Here is a 24363-nt window from a genome sequence, read left to right on the forward strand (position 1 = left end):
GGAGGAGGAGGAGGAAGAAGAAGAAGAGAAGCAGCAGCAAAGGAGGAAGAGGAAGAGAAGGAAAGGGGAAGAGTGATCTTGTAGCATCTTTGAGGCGAAGGAAGCAGAGGAGGAAAGAGAAGAAGAAGAAGAGAAGGACTAGGGAGAGGAGGAAGAGGAAGAAGCAGAGGAGGGGGACTAAGCAAAGGAAGAGGAGGAAGGGTGATCTGATAGCATCTGAGGAGAAGGAAGCAAAGGAGGAGGAGGAGGAGGCGGTGGGTCTGCATCTGGCGGGGGCCATGCACTCCCTCCCCCGCCTGCCCTGCCCTCCTTCCCCGGGGCCCCGGCTGCAGCCCAGGAAGCCCCTTCCCCTTCCTCCGGCTGCGTCTCCTCCCAGGCGGGCTCCCAGAAAGGGCTCTTCTTTGTCGGGGCTGCCTCCTGCCTCGCCCTCCCGGCCCCTTCGGAAGGCCCTCCTGGGGCTCCCCGTGGCGGGGCTCCCCTCCTTCCCGCCCGCCTGCCCCAGCGCTCCCCTCCCGAGGCCCGGGCCCAGCAGCCCCCGCAGCAGCAGCAGCAGCACCGGCAGCCATCGGAGGGCAGCCCCGGCCTCGGCGGGATCCCTCTCGCCTCCTCCTCCTCCGGCGGCGGCGGGCTCCTCTCTCCGGGGCGCCGGGGCTGTGGCGCTGCGCTCCTCGCTCAGCCTCCCGCCTGAGGCCCCCCGGGGGCTCCCCCGACGCAGCCTCCTCCAGCAGCAGCAGAAGAAGAAGAAGCAGCAGCAGCAGCAGCAGCAGCAGGAGGAGGACCAGCGGCAGCAGCCCCTGAGGCCTTTGTTTCGGAGCCCCCTCCTCCCCAAGGACCCCCAGCAGCAGCAGGAGGAGGAGGAGGAAGAGCCCCCAGGGCCCCCCGCGGGGCCGGACGAAGGCCTGGTCCGGAGGTGCACCGAGTGGCTCCTTGGGGTGGAAAGGGCCGCCCGGGGCCGGAGCGGGAGGCTGCAGCGCCTGCCCCACCTCAGCGCACCCTGAGCCCGCCCTCGCCCTCCGCAAGACAGACAGACAGACAGACCGAGACCCCCAAGGGAGACCTGGCACCCACGCCGCCGCCGCCGCCTGCTCCGGGACCAGACCCACACGGCGGGCCTTCCAGATAGCCTTTGGCCACGGCCTGCATTTTCCGGTGCCTTGTCCTCTTTCGCAGTGATGACACCCGGTCACCGTCCTTCTTTCCCTCCTTCCTTCCTTCTTTCACTCCTACTTTCATTCTTTCCTTCTCTCCCTCCCTCCTTCCTTTCTCCTTTCCTTCCTTGCTCCTTTCCTCCCTCCTTCCCTTCCTTCCCAGGGTGACCAGATGTCCTCCTTTTCCAGGACCTGCCCTACATTTCAGCCTTCTTCTGTCCAAGAGGAATTCCAAAAGGTCCTCCATCTGGAGCATCACTAAGAAGCAGGCATTTCTATGTCCACAAGTGGTTTCTTTAGCTTTTGTTTGGTCACATCCAACGTTTGCCTTGAGGGTCCTCCATTTTGCAGTGCCTTGTCCTCCTTGGCAGTGAGGACGTCTGGAAGGAGACCCACAGAGGACCCTCGCAGCGTCCTGCCTTGTGCCTCCTGTGCCACTTGCTGGCTACAAAGTGGGCTTCTTCCTCAGGCTGGATTGTCAACTCTTTTGCACTGAAAGGAGGCTTTATTATTATTATTATTATTATTATTGTCTAAGAAATAACACAGAGACATTCCGTTATAAACAGGGTAACAAGCAGCCAGATCTCTCTTGAAGAATTTGCCCAGACTGTAGTCCAGCAGTTTGCTAAAGACCCAGCAGTGGCATCATTGAAGGAGTGGAAGGGGCTGCAGACTGCCCTGGTTGACAGAGACCCAGAAGAAGGGTAACCCCCAGTTGGGCCCTCCAGAGGGGCATATGTGTGCCCTTGCCCACTGATCCAGCCCCAGGCTTCCTCCCAAGGAGAAAGCCCAGGGATAGAGGAGTGTGCCCTTTGGGTCACTGCCCCCCAAGCACCCTCCACACGTACATCAAGTGCTAAAGTGAATGCTAGACATGGGCCTCCTGGAAGAGCTGAGAAACTAGAGCATGTCCAAAGAAGGGCAACTAAAATGGTGAAGGGTCTGGAAACCATAAAGCCCTATGAGAAATGCCTTAGGGAGCTGGGGATGTTTAGCCTGGAGAAAAGAAGGTTAAGAGGTGATATGATAGCCCTGTTTAAATATTTGAAGGGATGTCACATTGAGGAGGGAGCAAGCTTGTTTTCTGCTGCTCCAGAGAACAGGACCCGGAACAATGGATGCAAGCTACAGGAAAAGAGATTCCACCTCAACATTAGGAGGAACTTCCTGACAGAAAGGGCTGTTCGACAGTGGAACACACTTTTTCCTTGGATAGTGGTGGAGTCTCCTTCTTTGGAGGTCTTTAAGCAGAGGCTGGATGGCCATCTGTGGGGGATGCTGTGATTGAGAGTTCCTGCATGGCAGAATGGGGTTGAACTGGATGGCCCTTGTGGCCTCTTCCAACTTTATTGTTCTATGATTTTTGGATACTCCAGGGGTGGCGGTTCTTCTTTTTAAATTATTTTGCCTTTCTCTCCCACCAGAGCCATCACAGAACAGGAATAAAGGAAATCAAAGAAAAGGGGAGCAATTGATTTTTTTAAGGACTAATAAGAACAATAAGTAAGAAATAATAAGAATGATACAAGACAGATTAAGAGCAGATAAAAAGGTCCAAGAGAAGGAGAGAATAAAGAGAGCTCTGCTCTGGGCAAAGGCAGTGTGGGGTTTTTTTAATGTATTTGTTCCAACTTCTATAGAAACAAGTAACTGACGGTGAGGCTGGCCAGGGAGGGACTCTGACTCCATCCACACTGCAGAAATAGTCCAGTTTGATACCACTTTAACTGCCATGGCTCAATTCTATGGAATTCTGGCAGTTGTAGTTTGTTGTGATTCCCAGTATTCCATCACATTGAGCCATGGCAGTTAAAGTGGTGTCAAACTGGATTATTTCTGCAGTGCAGATGCATCCTAAGTGTGGTATCATGCTTGGTTTGGGCTGATGCAAATTGCTGAATGTGACAGAGAATGGTGGGTGTAATGTAGCCCCTTTGGGAATAGGTTGTTACAGTGACTAGCCAACAATAAATGTTGTCATCTAGGTCAGTTTAGCTTACTTTGGTAACATTTGAACAGGTGTGTAGCTTTTTTAAAAAATTAGTCGCTTAAAAACCTTGAGAGGCAGATAGATCTGTTTTGTCTTACTTTCTTTTAACAATATTATCTGAGCTCCAGGACAGCATAAGGAATGACAGAGAAACCTGTCCCTCTAACCTTCCTTCCCAGTTCTGTAACCCAAGACTGCAAATGTGATGAAAGAGCTTATATGTTATACCACAAATTCTGGTGGCACACAGAAACATTTGTTAAGTACAAAAATTTGGCACAAAGTGCTCTGTAAAAAGATCAGCTTTTTTATTCTTCAGAAGAGTGAATATAATGTAAATGAAGACTAGCACAGTGATTTTGTAAATTTGTAATACAGGTATTTCTATTTATTTGAATAAATCATTAACATTGTTTGTGATTTGATTTGGTAAGGTCACTGCTTGAGCACTCTAAACTGTTATTCCCATTGAAGGAAGGAAGAACATTGGTGAAGAGGATGGCATGATCTAGCCACAGTTAAGCCTGAAATTCACATAACTTGGAGAGCTTAAAAGTACTTAATACTGAAAAGCTTATGTCCAGCCTGACAGCCACAGAAACAGAGAAGGAATGAAGATGTTTTTATTGTGTGTTTCAACTTCATAAAACATATGGCTGTCTTTAAAGACAGTCCAGTTTAATAACTTAGCAGTCCACACTGGAATGATAACTGGGCATTTGAGATATTTGCAGATTAAGACGCCAATGTTTTAAAAGGGAGGGGTCAAACATTGTAGAGAGTTTGTGAGGTGTATATAAAATAGCAGGTACTTCTGGTTGTAAAACTTATTTGCATACCTATTTTTTTTTAAAGATTAGCAGCAGATTTCCTTTGTGTAATGCTTGTAAAGGATCACCAAACATTTCTTTTCTTGCCAGTTGTGATGGACAGTTTCATATACATTAAGGTAATCACAACAGAGGGTTATACGTGGAGTAAATTAGCCGGAGGTGGTGTGTTAGGATTATCTGAATAAGGGCAGCAGCCAGTGTTCTGTAAAGAGGAAACAATGGTGAGCTGGCTCACAGGGTTGAACTTTTTCATATGCCATCATATGATATGGCTTGATCTTGCATGGGCGAGAATCAGCTTTACAGAAGACCTATTCCTGGTGGCAATGACAACTACAATAAATTTCTTATCAATACATGAACACCGTCATTTACATTTAAAAGATTATCCTTGGTGTTGCTCCAGAGACGGTCATGATGAGCATCTGCCCTTCGAAACTGACCACTACCCAGATTGGGAGACTTGGATATGCCATGTTAAGCATTTCAAATAAAGGCTGCTTCTTCAAATAAAGAGCTGGATTTTTCAGGCTGATTCAGGAGGCTGTACTAATGAAGCTGTGTGTATATTTCGTTGAGAGGAGGTTTCAGAAATAAGGGACTATCAGTGAAAATACTTGTCTCTAGTGACTCCTAGTCTGACTGACTAAAAAAGTGGGTCTACAAAGCAGGGCTTAGAAGCCAATGTCATTGCGCAGGCTGTGTAGGCAGACTTTCCAATAATCTGGGCTGCAAGCCATGTCCTTACTTTCAAAGGGGTCTAGGTACAAAAATGCTGCGACACAATATCACTCTGGCATCTTCTGATAAGTCACACTCTCTCAGCCTCAGAGGATGGCAATGACAAACTCCCTCCGAGCAAACTTGCTAAGAAAACCCTATGATAGGTTTGCCTTAAGGTTGCCACAAGTCAAAAGTGACTTGGAGGAACACTACAACAACATTTTCCAACCACCTGGTCCCTAAACCAACATCTGAGCAGTTGTAATTTGTGCCAGATGAAGTTTATAAACTATCTTTGAAAGAAACCATAACGTTTCATCTAGATGTAACCAGTGCATGAATGAACAAATCAGTTTTTCAGTTTTATATGGTTCCTGAATTAAAAGATTATGGTAGTGGTATGGTCACATTCATAGTTCTGTACTGAATGCATAAGAACTTGAAAAGTGTAAACTTAATACATGGATGTAATATAAATGCTGGCATGCTTAGTTTTTAGGCTTGTGAAAGTCAATGGGGCTGCTTGTGCTCTTCCCATGAAACAATTGCATAATTACTGGAGGCAAATGCCAGCAGCAGCTGGGAATGGATCTCTGACAAGTAAAATGGTGTGACTGAGAGGATAGCAACCAGGGCACTGTCAACACATGAGGTCATTTTGCTGCTAAATGTTAATTACAGCAAGCCAGCTAGAAGTGAAAGGTAGCCCAGGTCTGTGCTGTAATTGAGTTCCATAAGAAGACATTTGCGTGTAAATTGGGATCTGCCGTCACTTTTTAAAAAACAATAATAATTCACGAGCAAGATTCAGTTTCGGACTTAGGGATACAATAGCAGGACTGTTGAGAGCATTTTGTGAGCATTTTGCCAGAAAAGACAGAAAACCATGAGCTTGCTGCAAGGAAGGTGGATGCACATACAATAGCTCCAAAGGACCAACCCATGGGAGGCTGTTGGTGCACTAGGACCCCTCTGCAGGCAGAGAAGAAAGTCAGCTTGTAGGGGGTGCTTCCATCCTGGGTGGCTGTGGGAAACTCCCCTCTCCATCATAGGCCTCCTCTCAGAGCCTGCAACAAACAACGAAGTACTTGATTTACAGTTTCACCCCAAATCCACAAGACAGTGATACCTTTATTGGACCAACCGAAATGCATTTTATAAACTATTTATAAGCTTTCGAAGCTCCACTGGCTTCTTAGGCAAAGGGTTTAAATGATACAAGAGAAAAAAAGGAAGGAAGGAAGGAAGGAAGATGCTTGTTACAGCCCTGCGTTTGATCAAGATGTTGTGGTTGCCCTCAGTTCATCTGATAGAGCAGGGTATTCATGGAGGTGCCCCTCTCCTCCTCCTCCTCCTCCTCCTCCTGGCCCTGGGGCTGCTGGGAGATGCAGTCCAGGGAAGAAACTTTTAAATCCCATTAGCCAGATTAAAAGCTACTGCTGTGAGGTCCCCTTTTTGTCTCAAATCTTTTGTGAAGCTACAAGCTCCTTTGCTGGGAAGAAATTCCTCAGGAAGTTTACAAGCTTTTGCATCAGGAAAAGTGAGGCTTTTTGGAAGCGGTGTGTGTGTGTGTGTTTGTGTGTTTGTGTAACCCCCTTCTTGCCCACAGGGCGCTGGCTGCGAGGTTCCTCAGGCTTCCTTGCCAGGAATTGGAGGCTCCCGACCTTGCTGAGGTAAGGCAGAGAGGGTCCCCTTCCTTCCTGGAGCCTGCCTTTCCCTCAGAGGCTGCCTCTTGCTGGGCGGGAAGCGGGTTAAGGATTGGAAGGAGAGCCCAGGGCCTCTGTGTTGCTGAGAAAGAGGAAGGAGGGAAGCTATAGTCGCCTCTTTCTTGAGGAAGCTTTCTTTCGGAGGAGGCGGCTGGGGCTTTGCTCTCAAGGATTGAAGCCAAGGGAGAAAAAAGACGTCCATGTTGTGGAGCAATAACACCTGCAGTCCACCAAACAGGGATGCTTTTATGGGGCCATCTCCAAATGCACAACACACCTTTGGAGCTCCACTGGCTTCTCCATCAGACAAAGGGGTTAAAAACCACATAGGAGCCACTGGAGCTTCCAAAGCTTGCCAACATGTCTTTTGCTTGGCAGGCTCACAACTAACATTGTCATATCCCCCCTCCCCCCCAACTCCTGTATGATTTTTAACACCTTTGGCTGATGAAGAAGCCACTGGAACTTCAAAAGCTTGCAATACTGATTTTGCTTGGTGGGCTTTTGAGTAATGTTGACACAATTCCCCCCCCCCCCCCCCGTATGGTTTTTAACACCTTTGTCGGATGGAGAAGCATTGGAGCTTCGAAAGGTTGCAATACATATTTCGCGCTGCAGGCTCTTGTGACTAATGTCATAATTTCCCTCCACCCTTGTATGGTTTTTGACAGCTTTGCTGGATGAAGAAGCCACTGGAGCTTTGAAAGCTGGCAATGTGTACTTTGTGTGAAGCAAAGCAAGAGGACAAGGAATTCAAGGGCACTGCCTTGGCGTCCGTTTTCATCGTTCTTCGCCTCACAGAAGGAAAATAGCACCCCAAATCCACAAAACATAAAACTTAAATCAAAAGCTTCACAAACTTTATATCTTCTTTAAATGGATCTATATTTAAATTATCAGACATTATACCTTACTCATATATGATTGTTCTCTTGACGGTATTTCTTTTTTAATTTAATTTTAGGGATGGGGTGGTTTACATTATGGTCACTTTAAAATTATTTTTGCTGTATGATTATTTTATAGGTAAATATTATTATATATTATTAAATATTAGGTGACTTATATGGTTTTATTATTCCATTGGATTGTTTAAAATGTTTAAGTGGATTGTTTAAAATTGGAGTAAACATAATGTATCAGTTTAGTAAACTTTTGCATTATTGTTAAATAAGCATTCATAAGTACCAGACTTTGCTTCATGACCAACACAACTACCCCTGGATATGTTTCACAGAGGAAGGTGCCCTTATCCTCAGCCATGAAGAGGAAGGGTTGCCTGTCTCACCAACCCTCAGGATTTGGCAAAGGGGGGGGGTGCTTTCTTTTGCATGACAACTCCCACAATTTGCAGGGCCATTCATGTGATAGTAATTGTAGTACAGAACGGCAACTGTTCAGGGTTGCATCTAGGTCCAAAGATCTGTGGCCATGCTAGCTGGGGGATTCAGACCATTCTAATCCAAAGAAGTAACTTTTCCAAGCTTTCCCCTAGCATTATGCTGGACTACTGCTGGAGCACTTCCTTTGGAAACAAGAGATCCCAGGTTCAGTTCGTTTCCAGACACACCTCTGGCGGACAGACCTACCTAGCAAGATGTTCCCAGTTGGGTGGACAGCATTGAGCTTAGATGGATCAATGGTCTAAAACTGTTACAAGGCAGCTTCTTATATTCCCATTAACCCATGCAATCCCCTTCTGGACATGTTAAGAAGAATAGTATTTCATATTGCAAAAAGTCTAGTTTTCATGATCTGAACTGCAAATCTTCATTTGTGTTTGGCAAAGTGAATAGGGATTTTTTTTAAAAAAATGTAATATGTCCTTCTTCTCAAACCAAAGAGTGTCCCAGCAATGTTACACTGTGCTGAATAACTTCTTTTGTTTACTCTGCAACAAAAGCAGTTCTGTTATTAAACTGGCCACAACAAATTCCAGAAAACAAAAAGCAAACAAACAAAACAAAGCCTACCACCGTTAAGAATATTTAATATAACGGTATATCTTGCTGTGGGGTAGACTATGCTTCATATAAAATAACTGCAGCTCAAATATATTTAGCAGCATTTGCTGGACCATCCTGGGTAAGTCATATTCTCTTAGAGGAAGGCAACAACAAATGTCCTCTGAATAAATCTTGCCAAAAAACACTACAATAGGATCTGTATAAATTGGAGTTGGCTCAAAGGCACTTAGCAACACTTACAACAATAATTTTCTAGTGTGGATAAGTAAGAATGAGTTGAGTAGGAAGGAAGGGAAATGTGTGCACCTTTATGTGATTGTAGGTTATATATTGCTGTTGTTGTGTGCCTTCAAGTCATTTCCAATTTATGGAAACCTTAAGGCATACCTTCCACAAAGTTTTCTTGGCAAGTGAGTTTCCATGGTTGAGCAGGGATTCAAACCCTGCTGTACAGAGACCTAGTCTAATGCTTAAACTACTATGCCATGCTGCAAGCAGATGTTGTGGGATATTTTTGAAGATGTTTTATTTAAACAAAAAGCTACCATGTATATATAACCTTTTTGTTTTAATAAAACACCTTCAAAAATATCCCACAGTATCTTCTTGCTTTTGCTTTCATAGTATCAGAAAGTGAAATACAATGAAGAAATGGATAAGCTCCTCATATGTTAAAAAATATTACCAACAGCTATGAGATTTTATATGAATGGACTGATCTGGCAAATGTTCCCATCTATTCAGATATCAAACTGATTTATTCTGTGTTGATATTTCTACTACAGTTCCTCTTAAACTCCTGTCTGTTGCTAGCAAGTGAAAACATATGCAGTAAAGAAACTGATAATTTAAGTGTACAGGCAGGAGACCTATTTGATAACAAGTGTAGTGTGGTGAGGGAAAGGATCCCAACAACTCTGAAAAGGAAATGAAAAACCAGAAATTTTTAAAATTGTTTTAAGATTTGGAAATCTCCAGTAGTTGCTGTGGTAACAGGCAGAGCTGAAGTGTTCTGTTGGAAATGTCAATACAGTAGCTGTGGCACAGACAGAGTGTGCCTCAAACAAATTGAAGGGTCCTTCATTGAAAACAGTATTTGAACCAGAACTGTCAAAATGTTCCTTTGAGAAGAATAATCCTGAAGAAAAGTCAATATTTGCAATATGTATGAAGATGGCTGTCTAATCGATTAACCGCTGACTAACCATTACTCACAAAAATGTAACATTATGCTTTTGTAGTGAGTGGTTGGACTGACAGTAGCAGCAGCCTATTTGTTTAAACTAGGCTGGTGCCGGTGCAGTACTCTGAGGATTGAGTTGCTCAGGTAACCAAAGTAGTGCTGAGGTGAACAATGCCCTGTACTGGAATGGAAGCATTTTTACAATGCCTAATGTTGATTTATGAGTTGCATTCTCACCTAATTAGTTGTGGTAATAGTGTGTTCTCTTTGATGTACTCACAAAGCTTATTTACTTTTGTCTTTCCCAGTTAAAAAAGCAAAAAACAAATGGTAATGTGAGATGGCAACCCACTTCCATCCTTACAAGAAGAGCACACTTCCTCCACTTTTGGATCGTTACCTGCCAGTTAATTTCAAGAATCAGGTAATCCTTTCAAAGGAGTCATTGTTTATTAATATGTTTTGCAACATGATCATGAGTGTTGTAATAATTATATCTTAATTCTTGGGGTAACATTATAGCATATAACTATATTGTAGCATTATTAACAGATTTTTTTTTTAAAGGGACAAGGAAGGAACGGCCAAAACCATCTTTATCAAAGGGAACTCTTTAAAAAAATGATTTTGTGGACAATTCATATAAACTTTTAGAGATGGTTAATATCACTATGCACAATAAATATCCAGCCATTTAGGAAGAATATTAATTTGTTTCAGGCGTTTCAGAATCATAATGAAGGTTTCCTTGACAGTGAGGTTGCTGTTATCAATGACTTGGATGAAAGAATAGGGGGCATCCTTATCAAATTTGCAGATGACACCAACTTAGGAGGAATAGCTAATACCCCAGAGGACAGGATCAAAATTCAAAATTACCTTAATAGATTAGAAAGCTGGGCCAAAGCTAACAAAATGAATTTAAACTCAGAGAAATGTAAAGTACTGCATTTATGGCAAAAATAAATAAATAAATAAATAAGAAATACATAGATATAGGATGGGGGACACCTGGCTGAACAAGACTATGTGTAAAAGGGATCTAGGAGTCTTAGTAGACCACAAGTTGAACATAAGTCAACAGTGTGATGTGGCAGCTAAAAAGGCCAATGCAATTCTAGACTTCATCAATAGAGGTAAACTCATCTCTCTATATTTGCAGCTTTGATATTTGCGGGTTTGATTATTCATGGATTTGATTAATATGTTCTCTCTAGGAATATCTAGGTCCTCCAGTGCAACTCTATGGTCAAACTAGAAGTTGCACTGAAAGACCTAGAGATTCCTAGAGAGTAGTCTAATAGGCATTTGTAGCTCCTCCAGTGTGGTTCTATGGTCAGTGTCTGTCAGACGTTGACCACAGAGCTGCACTGGAGGACCTAGAGATTCCTAGAGAGGTGTCTTTTCAGGTAAAAAAATGGTGTTTTTGTTATTTGTGATTTTTAAACATTCATAGGGGTCTTGTTCCCCTAACCCTAGCGAATATGGAGGGACAAGTGTACTACATTAATGGGGTCATCCAGATAGATAGATAGATAGTGTGGTGAACAGACCCACAAACCAGCCAATCACCAGCCAGAGGCCATAAGCCAATCAGGTGCTGGCTGGGGGATTTTGAAGGTTCCATGTGGCAGTTGGTTGTGGCAGTTGGGATTTGACAGTTAGAACGAACAGTTAGCTGGTTGGGATTTGACAGTTGGGGAACAGTTAATTGCGAGTGAGGACAGAGTTCCCAGAGTTCCAGAGGGAACAGTCAGTTAGGGTTTGGTTTGAGACCAAGAACGGTCTGCTATGTCCAGTGAGGGACAGTGATATAGTTAGAGTCTGAAATTGAGAGACTCAAGAGATAACTGAACTCTGGAAGCGGATTGTGGTTATTTATTATCCTGCGGGATACAGGAGCCTGGATGGCTGAGTTAATAATAAGAATACAAAGATACATCTAAAACTAAGTAACCAAGAAAGATTAAAATAGCAACTTCATATCCATCATACTTAATATACTTCTGTTATTCAAATAAACTTTTATTCTTGTTTTGAAATCATTTGACTTGCGTTGTGAGAACAAACCACACTATGCTTCTGAAGGTGTGGGACATCATATTAATAAATAAATAAATAATTTTTTTATTTTTATACCGCCCTTCCATAGATCAGGGCGGTTGACAGCAAAATATCAAACAACATATACATCAGGGTTAAAAACAATTACACACAAACAGAATAAAACCCCCGTTAGCCAGTCCTCTTTGCCACAGAAGAGGAAGGGAGGCCCACTGGACTTTAATCGGGGAATGCAAGCTGAAATAGAAAGGTTTTTAGGTCCTTTCTAAATTGGGCCAGGGAGGTGGCCGAGCGGAGCTCTGTGGGCAGTGTGTTCCAAAGGGCCGGGGCGGCGATGGAAAATGTCTTCCTCGCGGTGGAGGTCAACCTAGCCCCTGGCACCTTAAGTAGTTGCTGCCCAGATATTCTGAGGGTGCGGGACGGAATGTACGGGGAGAGGCGGTCCTTCAGGTATCCTGGGCCCAAGCCATTTAGGGCTTTATAGGTCATCACCAACACCTTATATTGTGCCCGGAAGCGAATAGGCAGCCAATGCAGATCTTTAAGCACCGGTGTAATATGGCTGGCCCTGGAAGTTCCAGTGACCAGCCTGGCTGCCATATTCTGTACCATTTGTAGCTTCCGGGTTTGGTATAAGGGTTGCCCCATGTAGAGTGCGTTGCAGAAATCCAATCTCGAGGTTACCAGAGCATGTACTACCGTTTCAAGGTCCCTCTGGGCCAGGTATGGGCGCAGCTGGCGAATAAGCCGAAGCTGATAACAGGTGTTCTTGACCGTCGCATTCACCTGAGCAGTCAGGTGAAGCGATGAGTCAAGAAACACCCCCAGACTGCGCACAGAGTCCTTCACAGGGAGCGTGACCCCGTTCAGGACAGGTGGAACTACCACCATTCCTGGACCAGGGGAACCTATCACAAGTACCTCCGTTTTCTCTGGATTCAGCTTGAGTCGGTTTTCCCTCATCCAGCCCATTACTGACTCCAGACAGGCCACGAGAGGAGAGACACCATCCCCGGTCACTGCATCAGTCGGAGACATAGAGAAAATTATTTGGGTGTCATCAGCGTATTGATAACCCCGCGCCCCATGTCTCCGGATGATCTCTCCCAGCGGTTTCATGTAAATGTTAAATAGCATGGGAGACAGAATGGCTCCTTGAGGGACCCCAGTTATAAGGGCCCTCTCATCGGAGCACACGTCTCCCAGCTGCACCATCTGGGACCTCCCAGAGAGGTAGGACCGGAACCACTGGAGCGCAGTGCCCCCGATTCCCACCTCTGCCAGGCGTCCCAGAAGGATACCATGGTCTATTATATTAAAGAACAGTGTGAATCCTTCACGCAGATACATTGGTGGCAAGAGTAAAGATAACAACATCCCAAGAGTTGCCACAATATTAGGGAGTAGTTGAGTGACTGGGTGTCACTGTGACATGCCACATATTTTGGTGGCAGCGGTGGCATGAAAAGACCCAGGTTGCTGTCACCTAAAAGAAATTGAGTGTTGGTAATTTAAGTGGTCATCATAGATAGATAGATAGATAGATAGATAGATAGATAGATAGATATTACAAATCCCAGGTTTTCATAGGATGGAGCCATGGAAGTGAAATCAGCATCAAACTGCATTAAATCTGCAGTGTGGCAGCAGCCATACTTACACTACACAAACACTGTATAGGATCTTGGCAATTGTATTTGTACGGGAGGCAGACGTGTGTGTTTCAGTGCAGATCACACAACAATTTGTATTTACTGGACTCTCCTTGCAGGTATTGCAGATAGGTAAAATAAACTCCACAATGTCCCCGCTGTATGTACATATTAAGACAAACATCACAGAGTCAGGTGGCACCTGAAGTTTCCTTTCCGTGCCAAGTGATCTGTTGCCGCCTCTTTGGGCTTTTATTAATAAACTAGCAGTAACTTTGTGTGTGTGTGTGTGTGTGTGTGTGTGTTTTACACCGTAAGCCATCTTGGAAAGACATCAGCCTTGAAAAGGCACCCAAGAAATGTATTAAATAGTAAATATATTCACGATCATAGATATCTCGTGTTGCACACCAGTGACTTCTGCAAAGAATTCATGCATTGGAAATTTTATTTCTCTTCCAGCATTCTCTCTTTACCCAAGTGATGTTTAGCTTTCTTCCAGGAAGGTGTAGAAAACCATGTTGTCAAGGGGAGGCCATGCTGGGCCATGCTGCTAGCCCCATCTTCAGTGGACTAGTCATTACTGAAGGAGTTTACACAAGAGGGTCACGATGTCCTTTTCTATTTTGTCCAGAGAATCCAACGTGCATTTCTTGGCATAGTCGTGACGGGGAAGGTGAGGCATGTCGGCCAGGCTTGCATCCTCGTCTATGACCTGGGTTTAAGAAAACAACACTAAGCGGTTGTTTGGGGAAAGCATTGGGAGATCCGGGATCTGAGAAAGAAGTCTTGCAACGCGATTCAGTCCAAAGATATAGCCACATTAGTCTGTAGAATCAGTACAGTGGAATAGAGAGATCTTGTAGCCCCTTTGAGACTCACTGAAAGAAAGAAGTTGGTGGCATAAACTTTCTTAGACTTAAGTCTGCTTCCTCTGATGCATTTGGTGCATCTCCAGGTGCATTTAATGCATCTGCAGATGCATCTGAGGAAGTAACCTTAAGTCTAGGAAAGCTCATGCTGCCAACTTCTTTCTTTTAGTGAGTCTGAAAGGGACTAAAAGATCTCTCCACATACGGACACAATTTAATGAATCTGTTTGGAGCCATCGTTTCAAGGCCAGACGGGGCCTTCTTGGTGGTTGCCCCTACTTTCCAGATTCCAGAAAGTCCTTCCCAGAGTGGCCAGAGTGGTCCTCTCCTTTGCTGTTGTTGATTACAGATGCCTTCAAGTCATTTCCAACTTATGGTGACCCTAAGGTGAACCAGCTGATTTGCTCTTGAGGGTATTTTTCCTTTGGTTTTCTCTGAGGCTGAGAATGTGTGACTTGCCCAAGATCACCCAACTGAGCTGGGATTCAAACCCTGGTCTCCAGAGTGGTCATTCAATGCTCAAGCCATGATATATGTATATAAAATGTATGAGTGTTAAAGCGTTGGACAGAGATGTCTGCTTTGGATATACTGTATATGCATGAGTTTTAAACCCGCTGGGTGAGTCACAGTCTTTCAGCTTCAGAGAAAGGCAAAGGCAAAGTCACCTCTGAACAAATCTTGCCAAGAACACCCTGTCTGCCATGGGAGATTCAATGGCTCCAGATCTCTGGCTCTCCCAGCCCTTCACCTCAGCTTTGTTCTGATCTGCTGAAGGCTGTATGTCCTAAGTCAGGCAAAATATGAAGCAACAAAATCCCACCAGGCTCAGTATCCAGACTCCGACTCTGCTCCAGCCACTCTCCGGAGCCTGGGTATACACTTGCCTTCTCTGTCCATGGGTCCCATGCTGTCCTCCTCCACCAGGATCCAAATCAGGGCAGCTGAAACCACAAAGTAGCAGAGGGCAAACAAAGTCATGGTGACTGACTGGCTTCCCAACTGCTCTGAGTGACCAGTCATGACATTGTTCCAGTGACCATTAGAGACATCACAAACCCCTGGACTCTATGCATCATGACCAGTGCTTTACAACCTTTGGCTCTCCAGGTGCCCATCATTCCTGACTTGTTGGGCACCATTTCACACTGCCAGGGTAGCTGGGCTGGTGGGGATGGCCAGCAATGTACAACGTTCCTTATATTTGTGGCTGCTGTGGCAAAACTACTCCAAAATGTGGTCAGGAAATAAAGCCAGTGGTTGTCCAGTGGGACCTTGTTATCCACTAGTATTGGATTCCAGGACCAAAATCCATGGGTGCTCAAGTCCCCTTAAATACAATGACAGATTAAACTGGTGTCCCTTATACAAAATGACAAAACCTAGTTTGCTTGCAGGATTTATATTATTTCTGGGTATTTTCAAGCCATGGATGGTGGAATCTGTGGATAAAAATATTGTGGATGCAAAGGGCTGACTGTACATCTTGCAGATCCTTCACCATTTTAGTTGCTCTCCTTTGGACATACTCCAGTTTCTCAACATCCTTTTTTAATCGTGGTGCCCAGAACTGGACACAGTATTCTAGGTGGGGCCTGAGCAAAGCAGAATACAGTGGCACTATTACTTCTCTTGATCTAGACACTACACTATAAACTTGTCCCTCCATATTCACTATTCACACACACGCATGCTTGTGGAAAAATAATGTTGGAAGGGAGAGGTAATACTTTATTTGCCAATGCAGTCTCACCCAGCCCTGTGGCACTTGGTTCCTCTTCCAACTCTATGATTCTATGATTCCTCCAAATTACATTTGGCACCCATAACAACATTGGTGGTCCTCATAGATGGGGGCACATCAAATGTAGTTCAATGCTACATCCAGGTTTTGGGGAGTCCTTGGACCAGTCATCATCAGTGGGTCCCTTTTACTCGCTCAGCATCCACTCTTATGGCTGCTGTCACCTGTTACTTCCCCTTCTCTTTTATGCTTGCTTGCAAAGAAGCCTCCCTTCCAATGTCAGCTTCTCCCCCCCCCCCCCCACTGGGCTCAGAGACTAAATAGATTACCGATCACAGTACACTCTTATAGCTCTACTATTCCACTGCTGCTTCCTGTTGCATTCTGGGAATTGTAGTTTAAGGAGGGGCATTTAGAATTCTCAGCTAGAGAGTTTTTAGACCTCACTGAACTAAAACCTCAGAATGCAACAGGAGAAAGCCAGAGCAGTAAAAGTGGAATAGCAGCACTATAAGAGTCTAGTGTGGAAATGTGGTACATGTGAACCTAAATGGCTGGTAACAAGTGCCTGTGATGCTACAGTGGAAATATGCAGAGACTAATAAAGTTACTTGGACCACAGCTCTCAGAATTCCTCTGCTAAATATCCATGCTTGCTGGAGGAATCTGGTGTAGTTCTCAGAAAAAGCAACTTTTCTAAGCTTTGGAGATAAGCCACAGGTGCAACAACCATGCATCCTTCTTGCTTTAAAAGTCACCTCCTCCCCATTGTGAACATGATTGAGCTATAAATATGTTTGACCCAAAAGGTTTTCTATTCCATTGTCATTTCAGCCTAAACCTAACAGGGATCCACACAGTGATTATGGTGGCAGGGATCAAATGCAGGAAGTTAAATCATAGAGAAGTTGTTGAACATAAGCAATGGGGCTGGAGGAAGTCACTCTGAGCAGCTTTTTAAAAGCCAAAAGCCAAAGAATGTAAATACTGAATGTGATTGGGGAATGGGGAATTCCGGCAACATGATACTGCAACACAGAATGCTCTTGTATGGAACAAGAATACTGAGGATTAAATTTGTACAAGTGGTCTATGATTGGGATGGCAGATGTAGACTTCCAAGTGTTGTTGGAGTTCAGCTCCCATTACTTTGACCAATTCAAGGCAATTTTCAGGGATGATTTGACCTGAACTTTAGAAAGATTTCAAGAGGCAGGGGTTCACTATCCCTGCTATAGAGCAAGAAGAGAAACAGTTATAATCATAGAATCGTAGAGTTGGAAGAGACCACAAGGGCCCTCCAGTCCAACCCCCTGCCTTGCAGGAAATCTCAATCAAAGCATCCACGACAGATGGCCATCCAGCTTCTGCTTAAAGACCTCCAAAGAAGGAGACTCCACCACTCTCCGAGGGCGTTTGTTCCACTGTCGAACAGCCCTTACTGTCAAGAAGTTCCTCCTAATGTTGAGGTGAAATCTCTTTTCTTGGAGCTTGCATCCATTGTTTCAGATCCTGTTCTCTGGAGCAGCAGAAAACAAGTCAGCTCCCTCCTCAGTATGACATCCCTTCAAATATTTAAACAGGGCTATCATATCACCTCTTAACCTTTTCTTCTCCAGGCTAAACATTCCCAGCTGCCTAAGTCGTTCCTCATAGGGCATGGTTTCCAGACCTTTCACCATTTTAGTCGCCCTCCTTTGGACACGCTCCAGTTTCTAAACATCCTTTTTAAATTGTGGTGCCCAGAACTGGACACAATATTCCAAGTGGGGCCTGACCAGAGCAGAATACAGTGGCACTATTACTTCTCTTGATCTAGACACTATACGTTTATTGATGCAGCCTAAAATTGCATTGGCCTTTTTAGCTGCCACATCGCACTGTTCACTCATGTTCAACTTGTGGTCCACTTGGACTCCCAGATCCCTTTCACACATAGTTTCATTCAGCCAGGTGTCCCCCATCCTATATCTGTGCATTTTATTTTTCTGCCCTAAGTGCAGTACCTTACATTTCCCCGTGTTGAATTTCATTTTGTTAGCTTTGGCCCAGCTTTCTAGTCTATTTAGGTCATTTTGAATTTTGATCCTGTCCTCTGGAGTATTAGCTATTCCTCCTAATTTGGTGTCATCTGCAAATTTGATAAGTATGCCCCCAATTTTGTCCTCCAAGTCATTGATAAAGATATTGAATAACACTGGCCCCAGGAGAGAGCCCTGTGGGACCCCACTGGTCACTTCTCTCCAGGATGAAAAGGAGCCATTGTTGAGCACCCTTTCGGTTCAGCCAGTCAACCAATTACAAATCCATGTAACAGTTACCTTGTCTAGCCCACATTCTACAAGCTTGTTTGTCAAAGGCCTTACTGAAATCAAGATATACTATATCCACAGCATTCCCTTCATCTACCAAGCTGGTAATTTTATCAAAGAAAGAGATCAGATTTGTCTGGCATGACTTGTTTCTCTGAAACCCATGTTGACTTTTTGTGATTATGGCATTGCCTTCTAGATGTTCACAGACTCTCTGTTTAATGATCTGCACCAGAATCTTTCCTGGGATTGATGTCAGACTAACTGGACGATAATTGTTGGGATCCTCTTTTTTCCCTTTTTGAAGATGGGACAATGTTTGCCCTCCTCCAGTCTGCTGGGACTTCTCCTGTTTTCCAGGAGTTTTCAAATATTAATGCCAATGGCTCCGATATTACATTTGCCAGTTCTTTTAATACTCTTGGATGTAGTTCATCTGGTCCTGGAGACTTAAATTCATTTAGATTAACAAGATATTCCTGTACTATCTCTTACTTATTCTGTGCTGAACTTCCCCTATTCTGTCCTCTGCTCCATTATCCTCAGGTTGAGCACCCTATTCCTTTTCTGAGAACACTGAGGCAAAGAAGGTATTGAGTAATTCTGCCTTTTCGCTGTCCCCTGTTAGCATTTTGCCATCTTCTCCATGCAGTGGCCCTACCATTTCCTTCTTCTTCCTTTTGCTGTGGATATATCCAGAAAAGCCCTTTTTATTGTTCTTAACCTCTCTAGCAAGCCTGAGTTCATTCTGCACTTTAGTTTTTCTGACTTTACCCCTACACATGCCTGCTATTTCTTTGAATTCCTTTTTCATGATTTCCCCCTTTTTCCATTTCTTATACATGTTCCATTTAAAACTTAACTCAGTTGAAAGTTCCTTAGTCATCCATCCTGGTTTCTTAAGACACCTCCCATTTTTCTTTCTCATTGGAACTGTTTGAAATTGTGCCTTTCAAACTGGAATACCTGGAATAAAAATGGCACACAACTAGCACTAATAACTGCCTTATGCCAGTATTAAGAAAGTACCCTTGTTATCGTAAAGCAGGGGTTCCCAACCTTTTTGACTCACAGAGCCCTTATTTCTATGGTGGAGCCTCTAAGAGGCCTACCCTATGTTTTACAAGTTAACAATGTTTAGGAGTGTATATACAAATATATCTTATTCTTTAAATTAATTCTGTTTTTATCTCTTTCATTTTCCTGGAGCAGCTGTGGAACACCTGAGAAGTGCACACAGAGTTCTAAAAGCTCCTTGGAGTGGAATGTGACATTGTTTCAAAGCTGGATGTATTTAATTCTTTCTCTCTCCAATTTCTGCCTCAGCTAAGCCTTGGTTTTTGAGCCAGTAACAAATTGAGGCTGTTGTACTTTGGCCACATAATGAGAAGGCATGGATCACTAAAGAAAACAATAATGCTAGGAAAGGTAGAGGGTAGAAGAAAGAGGGGAAGACCACATACGAGATGGATGGACACAATCAAGGGGTCCGCAGGCATGGGTTTGCAGGGCCTGAGCAGAGCAGTGGAGGACAGAGAGTCTTGGAGGTGTCTCATCCACAGGGTCAACATGAGTCAGAATCAATTTGAGGGCAGCTAACAACAAAAAAACATCAATATATCCTTAAGCACATCTGTGGAAAGGCTTAAAGTAGAATAGGGAAAGCCTTTGGCTAGATTCCTGAGATAATTAAAAACACTTATTTAGTGGCAGGTCATCTTCAAAGCAACAGATAATGAGGCTGTGTTGTAAGTACAAAGAGGGAGAATGAAAGCAACAATATGCTAACACACATCATGCATAATATTGCCATAGTAACAAGGTGATAAATATAGCCATTCATTGCAAATGGGATGATAGATACATATAGATTTAACATTAAATCTAACTGAAGTCTTTCTTCCAAGTGCTGTAGCATGACTTGTACATACACTGCTATAAGTTGTTTTTAAAATAATGTTTATTAAATGCACAGCTTTATAGCATAAATTACATAGAAAGAAAGACTACTACACAGAAAATAAGCATGGTAGCCAAACTAGCTGAGCTTTGTGGGGGTTATTGTCTAACACATCTGGAAGGTATTGAACTGATCTCTTGGTGCTCATTGAAAAAAACAGTAGCCACTGAACTCTGTTGGCCTAATCTAATATGAGAGAGTTAATGTATTAAAAGAGAGCCAACATGGTGTGGTGGATTAATGTTGGGCTAGAATTCTGGGAGACCATGGTTCGAATCCCAGCTCACCTCAGCCCAGCCATGGAAACCTGCTGGGTGACCTTAGGCAAGTCACATTCTCAGCCTCAGGGAAAGGCAGTGGCAACCTCCCTCTGAAGAAATGCTAGCCAGAAAACCCCATAATATGACTACGTTAAGGAAATGACTTGAAAGCATAGAACAACCACCATTCATTAAAGCAGGGTGAGACTATCTGAAATGTGGGTGTTCTTTAGCTGAGTTGGTGAAAAATACTACTTGATCTGCAACACCTATTGTTTGTCTCAGGCTAAAGAATATACTATAGGCAGTCCTTATTGGGGTACATCAGTGTGCTCCCTTCCTTTTGCTGTTCCCCAGGGTAATAATATATAGGATTTCATAACATCAACATATGTTTGGCTAGCATTCACCGAGTGCAAATTTATCAACTACTTTAAATTTTTCCAGCAGCTCACTCAGGCTTTTGTTGCCTCTTCTGCTGCTTTTGTAAACTTTGAGACTTTGCACAACTAGACCTTTCTGGGAATAGCCAGGATTATGCATGTTTGCAGTGTGTCCTTGGTAGCAAAGAAATGCACACAATGTGAGGAGAGCGCTTGCCAGCCTGAGCAATGTGCTTATTAAGCACTGCTGGTTCTCATCCAAAGGCAAAGATTTTGCAAAAGGGAAAAATAGTTTTAGAAGTTTATAGTCTAAAATCATATCTTTTATAAACAGATAATTTACCTTCAGAAGTAATTTCAGTTTCACATAATTTTGCCCATTATAATTACTTCAGTCATTTCTGCCTAAACTTCAGTGCATTATATTCATTTGTGTTAATATAGCACATTGTATTCAGGGAAAAGAATATACTCTAAACAGCCTTCTGATGCTGAATTTGCTCTCTGTTTTAAAGATGCTTTTTATTTTATTTTTTTCAATTTAAATAAGTCACCCCAAATTCTTAAAATGGGTTAAATGTTCCCTTTTAATTTATTCATTCTGAGACACAATTTAACGCTTGGTGTGAAGGATGCTGTTATTCCTAGTGAAAACTGGTGTTCATCTTATCTTTGGAGCCCCACTGGGTGACCTTAGGCAAGTCACACTCTCTCAGCCTCAAACGAGGGCAGTGGCAAACCTCTTTTGAAGAAATCTTACCAAGAAAACACCATGAAATAGGTTTGCCTTAGGGTCACTGTAAGTTGGAATTGACCTGAAGGCACAAAACACACATATGCTAAATTCAGAGCTTGGAAGAATTACTACAAATCAGCCAAGCCTTCCAATACAATCACATCTGCTCAGACCCACAAGATAAGAATGCCAAGCTCAAAGAATTACAAAAAGCATTACTCAAACTACAGTACCCACCACATGAAGTAAAAAAAAAATCATGTAAACAAGGCATGACTTGTACCCAGGATTGATCTATTATAGAACAGATAGAAGAGAGAAAACGACAGAACACCTCTAGTGGTCACGTAGACCTCCCAACCAGGACCACTCAGGCACATCATCAATGAACTACAGCCCATTCTGGACAATAATGCCACTCTTTCAAGGACTCTTGGTGGCAGACCTTTACTCGCCTACAGACAGCCTTCAGACCTCAAACAGGTACTGACCTATGGGAAGACACATGACACAGATGGGGACACCAGTACTAAGCCTAACCACAAACCAAGATGCCAACTCTGCCCCACACATTTATCCAGAAAATATCATCACAAGACCTAATGGCATCACCCACAATATTAGGAGGACCTTCACATGCTCATCCTCCAATGTGATTTATGCTATACTATGTAGTCAATGCGCATAAGTACTCTACATCGGGCAAACAGGCCAGTCCCTGCGCCAGAGGATAAATGGACATAAATCAGACATTAGGAAAGAGAATGCACAAAAACCAGTGGCAGAACATTTCAATCTCCCTGGGCATTCCATCTCAGACCTCAGAACATTTGCTAGAGATACTGTAGCACTTTCAGAGTGGGGGGGAAGTCAGATTTGTTTGGCATACATATTGATAACAAAATTCTGTAATGGGTGAAATAGAAAGTAAATGTGATGCTAGGATAAGATCCAAAATTACTTCATTTTCTATTTTTAAATTATCCAGATCAATTCAAATCAAGGAAAGTCAGAAACAGGCAATAAAGGAAGGACAAGGAACAACAACCAAGCTTTAAGTAATGAAGAGAAAGAAGAGCTCATTAAGCAAGCTCTGCAAGAAAAGGTAATGCAATCTGATATATATATATATGTGTGTGTGTGTGTGTGTGTGTGTGTGTGTATATATATATTCAAGGATATAGCCATGTTAGTCTCTTGAAGCATAAAAAGGAGGAAGGGGGGGAAGGGAATGTGGCAGCACCTTTAAGACTAACTGGTTTTTATTTTAGCATGAACTTTCATAGATATAAACCCAGTTCTTCAGATGCAGTTGCTGTTGTCAACTGCCCTTGAGTTGGCCCCAACTCATGGCAATCGTGTGGATGAGACATCTCCATGACTTCCTATCCTTCATTGCTCTGCTTATGTCCTGCAAATTCAGGTCTGTGCCTCCCTGATGGAGTCTATCCATCTGATGTGTGGTCTTCCTTTCTTTTTGTTGTCTTCTACCTTCCCTAGCATTATTGTCTTTCCTAGTAAGTCATGTCTTCACATGAAGTGGCATGCACCTGTTCCTCTTTTTTCTTCCACCCTGCTGGACCTTCAGTGTCTCTGGGGAAGTCCCATTGGAAGTCCCAGCCCCAGAAAGCAGAATTCCCACTCCCTGGAAGTCCCATCCCCCCCCCCCCCTGGAGGTCCCCCCCAGCACAGGGTAACACCCAGTGCAGGAACACCTTTGAGTTTGGGCACTCAGCCTCTAAAACAGGGGTAGGCAACCTGCGGCCCGCGGGCCGGATGCGGCCCGGCGAGCCCTTGGGACCGGCCCCAGCCCGGTCCTGCCACCGATTGCCGCTAGGGCCTTTGGCGTCTCGCGTGAGGGGCATGGTGGGGCAATTGTCTATAGAAGCCTCAGAAACATGCATTTATCCTAACATTTTTAAAAAAATCAGCAAATTTTTTCGTGTGTCCTCCATTTTTTATTCAAAAAGTGCCCTCCATTTGAAAATTTTGTCCTACATTTGTCCCGTTTTATTTATTTATTTAATTTTCAAAAAATTATTTAATTATTTATTTTTTGGCTTCGGCCCCCCCAGTTGTCTGAGGGACAGCAACCCGGCCCCCGGCTCAAAAGGGTTGCCTACCCCTGCTCTAAAAGGTTCGCCATCACTGCATAGTCCATAAAGCACATGCTGATCTTCTTCTTGCTGTGCTCCATTATCCATCATATGTTTGCAATGTGGTCCTTAGTGCCTTTTCCTTTTCTGAAACCCTCTGGCACCTCTGATACAGAGTGATATTAAAGTGTCAGGTTGTAAAATTTATTTATACACTTGTGAGAATAGAATGGGATAGAATGTAATAGGATCCAAAAGATGCAAACTTTTTGAAGGGCTGGGCCAAGTGATACAACTCTTTCAGATCTATCTATACAGTGATCGCTCCCACACCTATATCAATATGCTTTATAACCTGAGGCTTTAATATCACCCTATACTGTATTTGAAGAATGGGGATTGTATCCACAAAAGCTCATGTTAAAATAAAAATCAGTTAGTCTTAAAGGTGCTGTCACATTTTTTTTCTTCTTCTCCTTTATTCCTCCTTTATGTGATGTGATTTTTTTTCTGCTTGAGGAGGTATCGTTTAGAATTTTGTCATTTTGAATATGGAGAAGAGACAGTCCTAAATCAATTCTATAGCAGCTTACAGGACCAGGGCTGCATTTGGGACAGACTCGGGATGGACCCGGGCAGCGATTTGGTGGCGATTTCCGTGTGACAGGATTTGGTTGCCTCCCAAATTGGCACTGAATTTGGGAAAGGTAAAATGGGGTTTTAGCCCCATG

At 43.6% G+C, this 24363-nt stretch overlaps 2 protein-coding genes across 4 annotated transcripts in view; both read left to right on the plus strand.

Moving 5' to 3' along the window:
- The first annotated feature begins 278 nt into the window (after positions 1 to 278).
- Positions 279 to 3693, plus strand: PRR18 (proline rich 18). Its single transcript, XM_089529462.1, has one exon. The coding sequence runs from the start codon at positions 279 to 281 to the stop codon at positions 996 to 998; it is 720 nt and encodes a 239-aa protein (XP_089385588.1). The 3' UTR covers positions 999 to 3693.
- A 2627-nt stretch (positions 3694 to 6320) lies between these two features.
- Positions 6321 to 24363, plus strand: part of LOC149310929 (uncharacterized) — a 72518-nt gene continuing 54475 nt past the window's right edge. The window contains exons 1-3 of one of the 3 annotated variants that reach the window (XM_089530045.1): positions 6321 to 6370; positions 9862 to 9977; positions 22525 to 22641. In XM_089530045.1, the coding sequence (XP_089386171.1) occupies positions 9894 to 9977; positions 22525 to 22641 (201 nt within the window). In that variant the 5' untranslated portion in view covers positions 6321 to 6370; positions 9862 to 9893. Of the gene's footprint in view, positions 6371 to 8466; positions 8489 to 9418; positions 9698 to 9861; positions 9978 to 22524; positions 22642 to 24363 lie in introns of those variants that run through there. The other 2 variants (XM_089530044.1, XM_089530043.1) reach the window with 2 other exon arrangements.

Source organism: Sceloporus occidentalis, unplaced genomic scaffold (genome assembly GCF_023333645.1).
Source record: "Sceloporus occidentalis isolate IW3139 unplaced genomic scaffold, rSceOcc1.0.p SCAF_6, whole genome shotgun sequence".
NCBI lineage: Eukaryota > Metazoa > Chordata > Lepidosauria > Squamata > Phrynosomatidae > Sceloporus > Sceloporus occidentalis.